Source organism: Culicoides brevitarsis, chromosome 1 (assembly GCF_036172545.1).
Source record: "Culicoides brevitarsis isolate CSIRO-B50_1 chromosome 1, AGI_CSIRO_Cbre_v1, whole genome shotgun sequence".
Lineage (NCBI taxonomy): Eukaryota > Metazoa > Arthropoda > Insecta > Diptera > Ceratopogonidae > Culicoides > Culicoides brevitarsis.
Genome location: NC_087085.1, coordinates 15,709,957 through 15,722,055, shown reverse-complemented (window position 1 = coordinate 15,722,055; position 12,099 = coordinate 15,709,957). Strand labels below are relative to the sequence as shown.

Here is a 12,099-nt window from a genome sequence, read left to right as displayed (position 1 = left end):
TCTGTATCAATTCATCTTTAAATCTTCTTTCATCCTTCTTCAAATACTTTTTTGTTGCTTCTTTTTTATTTTATTCCTTTACCTTACATACATCACTTATCCAATTTTTTTTCTCTTTTATAATACTTTTTTTTCCATGGGAAAAACCTTTACTTTCGCAAACTGTCTATCAAAGACATAAAACTGATTATCTTTTTCGTTGTTGAAAGGAGAAAAACCGAGGAAAAGGAAAAAAATCAACATTCTTGCATCTTGTTTATCAACAAACTAGGCCAAAAGGAGTCTTTATTGACATGCATTTCCTAATCATTCAAAGTGTGTGTGCAGTTTCTTTCTTTACTTTTCACCAACAAAATGAAATAAAATCAGAAAAAAATCATCTATACGTTAAAGGAAAGCTTGGCCTTGTATCTTGGACTACATTACATACAGAACAAGTTTTATTGATATTGAAAATGTTCTTCTTTTTTTCAGCAACATCATCAGACACATTTACCATTCATCATTCAAATGGAGAGACAGAGAGTGGTAATCTAACATGCATATATTCTGTGTTACTTTTGTTGAATATGCTGTGAAAAATCTACGTCTCGCGTTTAAATCACATTTTTGGGTTTTTTGAAGGGTATATTTTAAATTTTGTATTATTGTAAAAAAAGATCTACTCGAGACAACAACCAATTTTCCTTTACAGATCTAATCCGATCGATCTAATCTCATCGATCTGCTTCGATCGATCTGATCTCATTGATCTAAACTGATCACCTGATCTGATCGATATGATCTTATCGATCTGCGATCAGATCAGGCGATCAGTTCAGATCGATGAGATCACATCGATAATATCAGATCGATCGAAGCAGATCAATCGATCTGCCCTTATCGATCTGAACTGATCGCCTGATCTACACGACTTGATCTGTTCGGTCTGGTCTGATCAACTGATCTGATCTAAATAATATTTTTACTAAGACTATTACTTGCCTCAAATAGATCATTTTATAAAAATATCAAAGCAAACCTATAATTACTTCAGAAAATACCAAAAATGTGATTTTTCACGTTAAACGCCGCGAGAAGTATATTTTTTACTGTGTAAAAAGAAGCAATCACTAACAACAACAAATTTCGAAGAATTTCTCTCGTTCCCTTATCAAGGATGTTTCAGTACTTTTTATGTAAATTTTTTATCATTGCAACGATGGATGTGGGTTCGAAATTTCTTATCGCACAAAATACGGCTTTAAGACATTTTGAACGAAGAAGAACGAAGAGAAGAGTTTAAAGTTTTCAAGTGTGATATTTGGAAGAGAAGTTTATCTTTTCCTGACTTGATGACGACTCCTCCGATATCAAAGCAAAGAATATTCGATTTGATTAATAAATAAAATATTTCTCACAGACAAGTCTCCCAGAAATTTTGTTCATTTAAATTCTCGAATCGAATTTCTAAAGGCATACTTTATTATATCTCATGCATTTCTTAGTCAAAAATTTCAATATTTTAGGCAGCAACGCAGCAATAACAAAGACAAGCGCAACAAAATAAATGCAAAATCTATAAATAAATATATTTTTGGGCATAAAATGTTGCAATCAAATGTATGATGATGATTCGTTGAACAAATATCTATCAGAGCCATTATTTAAATTTGAAATTGTGATGCATTTTAGCATGGCTTGTCTTGTCGTTCCCTTTCCATCCCGTACAAAACGCTTTTAAAAACATGAAACAAAATCAAGGGAACACAACAGCAAAAAAAAAAATCATTTGAATTGATGATAAATTCAAAAGATGCAAACAAGGGACATGACAAGACAAGAAAACGTACACACTACAAGTCAAATTATGGCGCAGGAAGACTCACAAAAGTATATGGCGAAAGATGAAGTTTGTGTTGCAATTTGCCTGTGAATGTATCTAGATGAGCATTCATCCACGTACTTCCATCTTTTCAACAATGTACATTTATGAGGGATGATGAGACAAAAAAAAATCGGAATAAAAGAACAAGAAGAAAGAATCAAGGAATCCATTGAATTTCAAATTGTATACAAAACAAATTTGAATGCAATTCTATTTTTTGAGTCATGAAAATTTCTAATAAATTCTGTATTTTAAAGTTTTTTTTTTGTTGTCAAAATTTTCCAAATAAATATCACAAAAATATTTTTTTTTATTAAAGGTAACTCGTTGAACATTAAAATGTCACATTTATTTCCCATTAATATACATTTCGCAAAACAAACTTTGAGTTGCCTGTTTACTTTCTTAGCCTACTTTAAAACTTTCTTCTTCCTCTCCTGGCTGGTGAGGTGATGCGCTGCTGATGAAAAGTTTTGTGAACTTTTTTTTTCTTTTTCCGCTTTTACCGTGCGGCGTTTCAGGAAAAATACTGGAAACGGAGTAAGAGTCCATCTTGCTACTACGTCAAAAAATTATAATAATATTTTTTTTGTGTAAAAATGTAAAGAAAAAAAAAGTTAACAACAACTACAACTGAACAAACTAATGAATACAGACTTGAAACTTATTCAAATATTTATGAGAAGATACAAGAAATTCTTCGAAAGATAGTTTATACATTTCTTGTTCCTGCTTGTACTTCTTCTTGTTGATGTTATTTTGCATCTTTACTCTCTTTTTTTATCGTTTTTATCAAAATGCAGAATAAAATATGATGAGGAACGAATGGAAACAAATTGCATCTATATTACGGAAAAATATTTATGTACTTTTATATTTGTTAAGGTTGATGATCAAAAAATCTACAAATTTTAATATGTTCAAAGAAGTCGATTAAATTTTTAATTTTTTTTTTTATAAATCGAAGGTTTTTTATTCAGATTTATTATAAGATAATTTATTTAAAAAATCTAATTGTCTTTTAATTTTATTTAAATTAATTAAATAAAATATTAAAAAAAAAATAAAATATTTAAAAAAAAAAATTTAAATTTTTTTTAAATAAAAAAAAATTAAATAAAATAAAATATTTTAATTAAATATTTTAAAAATGATTTGAAAATAAAATAAAAAGTACCTTGAATAAAATAAATTAAATTAAAATTAAACCTTAAAAATATTAAAATTTAACTTTAAAATTGTTTTTCTAAAAGCAAGTTTAATTTCATTTAATTAAAATTAAAAAAAAAAAAATAATTTAATAAAATAAAGAAAAAAAAATTTATATCCTAATTTTTAAATCTATTTAGATCAGACAATCCTTAAATTTTACAACTTAATTTACTTTATTCATTTAAATATTTATTAATTTTTTTTTAAATAATTGCCCAGTTACGTCTAAGAAGCAATTTATTTCTCTTTTCCCACTCCAAAGTATCATAAACCTCTTTTAAGATGAAATTATAATCGAATTTACATAATGGCATATAGTGGAGTAGCCGTTGTACGTTAAACTGCAACGAAAAACCTCAAAGAAGTAATTTATATGAAAAAAAGATTAATCCCTCTGGTAACTGTCAAGAAAAGTACAAAACAATTTTCCATCATTATAATTTTAAATTTTGTACGTAATTTGTAATGAAATGCAACTTAATGGGACTAATGTACAGTTTTGCAGTTCGAGAGAAATTTTTAAATTTGTAATGCAGGTTTATCACTGCAGTTAAACTGAAAAAGGTTATGATTTTTTTTGAGAAATGAAATTTAATAAATTTCCATGTAATTTGATGCTTTTTAACAATTTTCCAGACAAATTTCACAGAATTAAAACAAAAAATGATTTTAATACCTATTGATACTTAAAATTCCATGAATTAATTAAAAACTATTGAATTGGCAACATTGAATTGATAAAAAATTTTTTATTATGATCAACGTGGAGGCGTCTGGTATAAAAAAATACATTTTTTATTCAATATTGTCAAAAATTCAAAAGCAGTAACTGCTATTTATCAAAATCACAAAATTATGATTGTCTCCGAAAATTATGTTTGCATAATCAAACCTCTACAAATATTATGCAGTTTTAAACATTTTTTTGTCCTCATCGTTTCGCACGAGGAAGCACAAAAAAGCACGTCCTAGCAAATATCTTATAATAATCCAACTGGGAATATAAACACATTTACGCTCATACCGTGACGTAAGCCTTTTTTATTGTTCAGCAGTTACGGTTCGCTATCACGGACTCTTTTTTTGCAACTCGCCTTCAAACAACCATCATCATCATGTCAGTATACGAGAAGTAGTGAAAAAAAAATACATCATCATTTTACAGTTGTTTCAATCCCCCATTCAATTTTTCTGCCGTTTCTCGTCATGCATACGTCGCGCCTTGCAATCATACACAATTTTTTTATGCTTTAACATCGCGCCAAGAAAAAATTTATGAGCCATCATTATTTCGGTGCTTTAACGCGGCGCTGCCTAGCCAGCATATCATAACGACGACGCGGCGATGAGTGTGTTTCAGTGTCTAAAACTGGCTTAAAAAAAGGCGAGAAGCAAAAAAAAAATTTGCACGAAAACAAACAGATATGAGAGGAAAAGCAACATAAGTGAGAGAGAGCGTATAATAAAATGATACATGCATGATGTATGTTCTGAGAATGCCAGCTCCCAAAGCAATAAGAAACACTCTCGATATGTGTTTTCGGTGGCGGTGGTGTTGTAGTAACAAAACAACAACAACCCGAAGACACACAAAGGCGAAACAAAAAAATTCATTTTTTATTGTTTTGTTATTTTTTTCGGCGCCATTCAAGATTCATTTTTTACACGACTTTCTTGTATAATAATATTTACAAATATTATTTTTCCTCCCATACAAAAAAGTTAAAATATTTACTTTTAATATTCCTCACAATATTTTGAATAACACGAGAAACTTTTTAGATAAAAATATGTAGCCATGGGGTCGCTAAATATTTGAATAACAAAGTTCAACTCTTTCTTAGATTTTATTTAACGTCTTCCCACATTCACAGAAAATAATAATGACACCTCTTTAAAAGAAAAAAAAAAGGACAGACGAAAATTCACAAGAGATAGTGTCCGTTCAAAGAAAAAAAAAATTAAAAAAGTAGTCGTCTTAAGAACGAAACACTATACCGCATTTCAATTTTGTTTACTTTACAGTTTCGTACTCCTCATTTCACATTTTCGTACTCCTCACCCAGTTGGAAGTTAAAGCCTCAAGGTCTAAAATAAAAGCCCTAAAAATTTTCTGAACAGTTTTTCAACTTTTTATTTTTTTTTCGAGGAATTTCTTTTAAAAGAGTTGAAAAACTGTTAAGAAGGCTTTTATTTTAGATATTGTAGATCAAAAAATAATGCTCAAACTTCCGACAGGGTGAGGAGTACGAAATTGTGAAATGAGGAGTACCAAAATGTGAAAAGAGGAGTACCAAAATGTGAAATGAGGAGTACCAAAATGTGAAATGAGGGTATAAAAAAAACTGAAACTATCCACAGGGAGCTTCATATTATCGTACACCTCAACTCACAATTTCTTCTTTCTCATTTTCTTACTCCTCATGACCCTTTCACAATTTCTTACTCCTCATTTCACATTTTTGTACTCCTCATTTCAAATGAGTACTATTCATGACCCTTTAGACAAATTCCATACACCCAAGGGACTGCTCATTGACCGACGACGACAAATCGAGTTCATTACCGCATTTTTTCTTCGAAATGCGGTATAAAAAAAAAACAGACAACAATAAAAAAGTTATTTTTCATTTATTTGCAAAAAACCCTGATAAATCACACAAAAAAACGAAATGAAGGAGAAAATTCACCGGCAACGACCCTTTATAGTTAGAAATATAAATGAAGAGCATCATTTCGAATAACGGTAAGTAATTTCAGCAATATGCGTATTTAATAAACGTGCAACGTTTGTGCGACACAAAAAAAGGCAAAAGAAGAGATAAGAAGAGCAGTTTTTCAACTGTCGATTTCCCGTTATTTGAGCTTCCTTTTTCAAGTTTTTTTCTTTATTTCATTTTTTATTGTGATATATATTGTGTCTGTGTCCTTTCCAGAGAGCGCAATAATACGCCAACAACCCCTGTCGCTTTTTTTTTATACCGATGCCGATGATCGAAGGATCGAATTGAAACATCTGCTTGAATTTACGTACATTTGAATATTATTTTGTCTTCCTTTTTTGTACATTTTCTTTATTATTATTTATTCATTCTTCTTCGTTTTTGTGTGTAGGTCCCTTTTTTTGCTGCGATCAGTGGAGTGACGAAGACGACGACGACCAACATCAATATCAAAAAAGACGTGGCATGGTATAAAGTTGTAACCCATTTGATTGATTTATTTTCTCCATTTGTCCTCAAATTAGGTCATCAATGTATATCAGAAGAGATTGGATCAACTTCCATCGTTCGTTCGACTTTTTCATCGTTTGTTGTTGTTGTTGCTGCTACTGTAACACAATTGACTTCCACTTTGTTTGTGTTATCGATAAGTTACACAAAACACACACAGCGTTATCTTTTGTTACACAAGCAAGAAAAAAAATTAAAACATGAGCCGCAAACGCAGGATGTTGTTAAAAGCAAAAACAAATACATCCAAAAACTGATAGGAAATCGCACAAAGTCAATGTTTTTCTTTTGTGGTATGTCACACGTCTTGGGCATGCATGTTACTTCTGGCCAGATACACGTAAAGTAACACAAAGGCAAACACGAATCAAAGTTCCATCGTACAAATGAAAATAAATGAAAGACAAACATTCATCTCCAGGAAATTGATTCTTTGAATTTTTTTTCTCCATGTCCTTTGAGTATTTTTGTTATGAAATGCCCGGAGATGTTAAGGTAAAGCAAATCAAAAAAAAAATGTTCCTCAGATATTTTTGAGCTTGAATAGGAAAAAAAACTTGTACGTTCAATGGCTTATCAGTTTTCCTAGAAGAACATTAGTGAATCGCAAAGAAAATCTCTGTAAACAAAAATCACTTATCTCTCTTGTGGATATTTGGTCTGCAAACCCTCGAGGCGTAATTTGATTGGTATACTTTTGAGCTATATTGGAGAAAATTTGCTTAAAGCGTCACAAAATGTGTTTGTAAAGATATATATGAATGTAGTTAACTATCGATAACATTCTTATCCATATTGAAGTTAATCAATATTTACATTTCTTGGAAATTTTACTTCTTGTAAAAAGTTTTATCTTTTTATGATTTGTATTGATTTCGAAGAAACCGAAGAATTCGAAATGAAAAATCATCTTGAATTTTATTTGTATTCTAACTAAAGGTTAGAAAAATATTTTTATATTCGAAGTCTGGATAAAAGGCAAAAATCTCAGACAATATTTTAATATTTCAAAAGTTCAAGATATGACAAAAATATTTATTAAATTATTTTTACGCTTAAAATTGATAAAAAAAAATAATTCTGGACCTAAAATGATAAAAGAAAAGAAAATATTGTTTTTCTACCTTCTTCAATATTTTATAATTTAAATAATTTTTCAACGACTTTTTTTGAAATTTCAAAATTTTTGTCAAATTTCAAATTATATATTTTTCTCACTTTCACCTCGTATGAAAATTAGTAAAAATCTTTGGAAAATTAAAAATTATAACTGAAAATATTGTCAAAATTTTGATTTTCGAGGAAAAAATGCAGAGTTCGAAAATGTTAATTTTTTCCCGAGATCCAAATTTATTTCTCAAAATTAGAATTACAATTTACCCAAAATAGTTTTTAAAAAACCCTAATTTAAGTCAATTTTATTAATTTTTTAAGAACATAAATTTTCAAATTGTAAATTTTCCGAATTTTTCTCTAAAAAATTTTAAATTTCTCTATGATTTTTGTAAATTTCCCTGGAACGAGGTTCCCGCACTTTTTCTACAACCGTAAAAAATGAGAAAATACTGTATTTTGATTAGTAAAAAATTAAATAAAATATAACACAAAAAATTACTTTGACATATGTTAAAGTTTTTCTAACATTTTTAGTAAAAAAAAAAATATTTTAAAAAATTAGCATAACATAATTTTTTTTTTTTTTTTGAAGTTAAAAAACTTGTTAAAATATTTTATTTAGACTTAACTCAAAGAATGAGAAAAATAAATATTACAAATTTTCTTAAATTTTTTGAAAAAATTCATTTTAAGAAAAAAAAATCGCTAAAAATTTAAATATTTTCACTTGAAACATGTCACGAACGACATCAGATGAGAAACTTTTTAATTCATGCAACAAAGTCTCCGCAATAAAATTCGGAAAAAATAATAAAAGAACACTCACCACATAACTAAAATTTAACATTGACCAATAAAAGTATTTTAATTCTCGGGGTCAATTTTACCAAATATATTTAAAAAGGAAAAGCTATTTCCCTTTATTTTATTTTTAAAACTCATCATTAAATTTATATGTGAGAATGTGAGTATTTTACAGAAAAGTTCATTTCATTTTAATGCTACTCAAATTCACAAAAGAAATAATTGAATGCATTTTATATACTTTTTAAATAGGTTTTTGTGGTTTTTCCTCCTGTTGTCAGATCTCCCACAGAATTTATTACCGAAAAATCCTTAAAAAGTTTTCATACAAAATGTGTGTGTGTGTGCGTTACACCACAAACATCAATCGTAAAAGTTTCGGATGTTTACTCATTTTACTTTGGCCTCTACTGAGTGCTCTCGTGCAAAGTGTGTCATCGTGTCGTCGTCGTCGTTCGTGTATAAATATTAAAACTTTTAAAGTTCATTTAAATTGATTTTCACTTAAAATTGGAAAAGTATTACATAAATTTTATTTTAGTGTCCTTGCTTCAGCCGGGTCGCCTATTAGTAGATAAAAACTTTTATATTTTAGATTATTTTTTTAATAGAACATGGGCAGATGTTTGGCTTATGTACACAACAAGTATGTCCCCAAAAGGTCTGTTACGCGACGATTTTGTCACTCGTGGATTTTATTGCAAAAAATTTATATCGAAAATCTTTTTCCTTTTTTTTATTTGTGGTTTTTAATGGTCTTACACTCAAGACACCCACGAAACACGACACAAACAATGGAAAATTTTCACTTTTATCTTTATTAACGATCTTCGAGATTGTACGTTCCGGCATAAATTTTGCGCGTAAGATCATGAAACATTTTATTGGCCTTCGTCTCTGCGATTTTTTATTTTATTTTGTGAGCCTGAAAAAAAAATTTTTTTTTTCTGTAAAAGTCAAACGAACATAAATTTGATTTTGTGTCGTAGATTTAATGGATTTGTTTTAATAGTGAGTTAGCGATGGAAAAAGAGAGAGTTTTAAAAAAAAAGTTAAACGATGTGTCTTTCAGGTCATAAAATATTTATTTAAATAAGGTGATTGCTCAATAAATTACCAAACTTTCTCCACTAAAAAATTCGATTTAATTCAAAAAAAAAAAATATTTCACTTCCGCTAATTCAAAAAGACTTTTTGCGCTTCAAAAGAAGAGAAAAATAAATAAACGCACAAAAATTTACCGCATTTAGCGAAAAATGTGTAATATTATATGCATGCTTGTTACGCAGGCAATGATATTATTTATAAACTGAACAACCGTTTTGTTTCCTTTTTTTCTTGCGCTCAGCACAATAACAAACCACAACTTTACCACATCTGACAATATTTGAGCGAGCGAAGAATGAAACGGAGAAAAAAAAAGGAAAAAGGGACAAAGAGGTAAAATTTTTATTCAACATTTTTTTGGTTATACTATAAATTTTTTTATATATCCTTTTTTTCCAGCGAACGAAGAAAAAAAAGTGAATCGCAGTTGTGTCGTTTTGCGAAAATTTTGCGAGGAAATTGACGCGAAACATCCAAAGTTTTGAGCAAAGAGAAAAATCCTTTTAGATACACTCGAATTCCTGCCTTAATTGAGTTAATTAGCGTTAGAAAATAATCCTAAGAAAATATTTAGTGTTCCCCTGCGATATTCATGTCGAATCACAGCTGGTTGCCATCGTGTCGTTAAAATCCAATTGCTTGACGATTATTAGCTGTGAGTGTCTGTTGAGTCAACATTGGTGCTTCAACGACCAAAATCCCGTCGTTCAAGTTGATTTGAGCTTCGGTCGGATCAACATTCGACGGCAATAAATATCGGGTTTGTATTTGTCGAGCACTTTGGCTATTTTGGGACATTTGACGATGTGTTGCTTTGACAATTACTTCGTGATTTTGAATTTCGACTTGAACGTCGTTCGGATTGAAATCAGAAACGTCAATATTGAGCGAGAAATTTCCATCACGAATTTCGGTTTTTATGCGAGAATTTAAGGAATTGTGACGAAAATCACGGAAAATATCCATTTGTCGCATCATGTCGTTGAAATGTTCCTCCATGCGAGTTAAAGTGGCGTTAAACGGTGTAATTTGGTTATCAGCGGAATGTGGAATTACGGCACGATTATTATTTCTACGAGACATCTTGATAAATTTTAGTGCAAAAAAGAAACTACGCAGCAAGAAATTTTGACAATCATTGACAATTTTCTTGGCATGCTACGAAAATTGGAATCCAATTCATCTTGAGTGTGGTTTAGAAAATTACCGCACAAAAGGGAAACGAATGACCATTTAACGAAACATTTATTACAATTTTATGTCAAATAAATACCGGACATTACAATACCACATACTGACTTTTGCTGGTAAACAGTTGGAAGGAACCCAGTTGAACGAAATTGCTTTTTTTAAGAGTTGGGGCTTAATTTTTCCAAATAATTTTAAATATTTTTTTTTTAATTAACAAATATTTTTAAAATTTTCGTAGGATACAAAATAAATTTAATAAAATATTTTTTATTTATTATTTTTTTTTTTTTTTTTGACAATTTATTTTTAAAAAATTATTAATTAAAAAAAATATTTTAAAAAAATCCAATTAATTAATGAATTAATTAATTAAATTAATTATTTATTAATTTTAAATTAATTAAATAAATTAAATTTAATTAAAAAATAATTAATTAAATTTATTTAATTATTAATTATTTAATTTGCTATTTAATATTAATTTTATTTTAAATTAAAAATATTAAATTAAATTAATATTCATAAGAAATTGAAATAAATTAAAAAAATAATAATTTTTAAATATTTTTCCAAATATTAATTTGTTTTGTATATTTTTAGAAAAAATAAAAATTTGCTATAAAATTTTTCTATTTTTTTATTTTTGAAAAATATTTTTTAAACTTTCTTAAAAATTAAGAAAAATTCTCCTATGAAAGTTTCTTTATTTTTGAACTTCCAGAGCTTTAAAAAAATGCTAAATAATTCCACTGGGAAAAACATCGGGCAATAGTGTCAAACAAGCAATCATTTAGTCATCTGTTTGCCCAATTATGGGACCAATGATACAAAATTGTCCTCATTAGGAAACAAACTTCACTTTTTCTTCCTTCATAATAATTTTTTTTCTTCTTGCAAACTTGCTCACTCAGGAACAGACGCAAACAAACATTTATTAAATAGAAGTAATCGAGAGAGAGAGCAAAAAAATCTACAAACTCATTTTATGACGACGATAGTTCTCGTCCACACTACAATCCTGTGAACGTTTTTCGTGAAACAAACAAGAAGAACTTTAACTCGTATTAAGTACAACAACATCCTGCCGGTCAAAAGTTTTTCTTCTTCATCGTCTTTTTCGTATAGGTACATTTTGAGTTGAGTCACATCTACCGAACATTCATATAAAAGTTTTTGGCACAAGTTATGGTCATTTTACTCCTTGTTGAACAAAATCGATAAAAAAAATGTTTTACTATGTTGACCGTACATTAGAGAAAGTTTCGGCACTTGATCCGGTATCATGACTAAACAACCAGTAAATGGCCTTCAGTCGTACAGTGGTGTCAAAGCCCTCAAAAGGTGTCCAATATCTGACTCAAATTTTCCTTCACTTGAGACAAAATCGCTGAAATTCGTCAAAAACAACAACAAAAAGCGAGATTGAACAAGTTTTTTGGCAAATAGACAAGGAAACGATGAAAAACAAGCAACAAACTTCACACAATTTTGTCACAAATAATTATCTTGTACAAATTAATTTACACGCCTTTTTGTTTGGACCGCACACAAAACTAGTTTTTTGTTTGT

The 12,099-nt window shown here is 29.0% G+C and overlaps 1 protein-coding gene across 1 annotated transcript; it reads right to left on the bottom strand.

Annotated features, from left to right (window-relative positions):
* Positions 1–9,963: 9,963 nt before the first annotated feature.
* On the bottom strand, positions 9,964–10,422 carry LOC134837334 (heat shock protein Hsp-16.48/Hsp-16.49-like). The gene has a single exon (XM_063852705.1). It carries the CDS (start codon positions 10,420–10,422, stop codon positions 9,964–9,966), a length of 459 nt encoding a protein of 152 aa, XP_063708775.1.
* Positions 10,423–12,099: the final 1,677 nt, after the last annotated feature.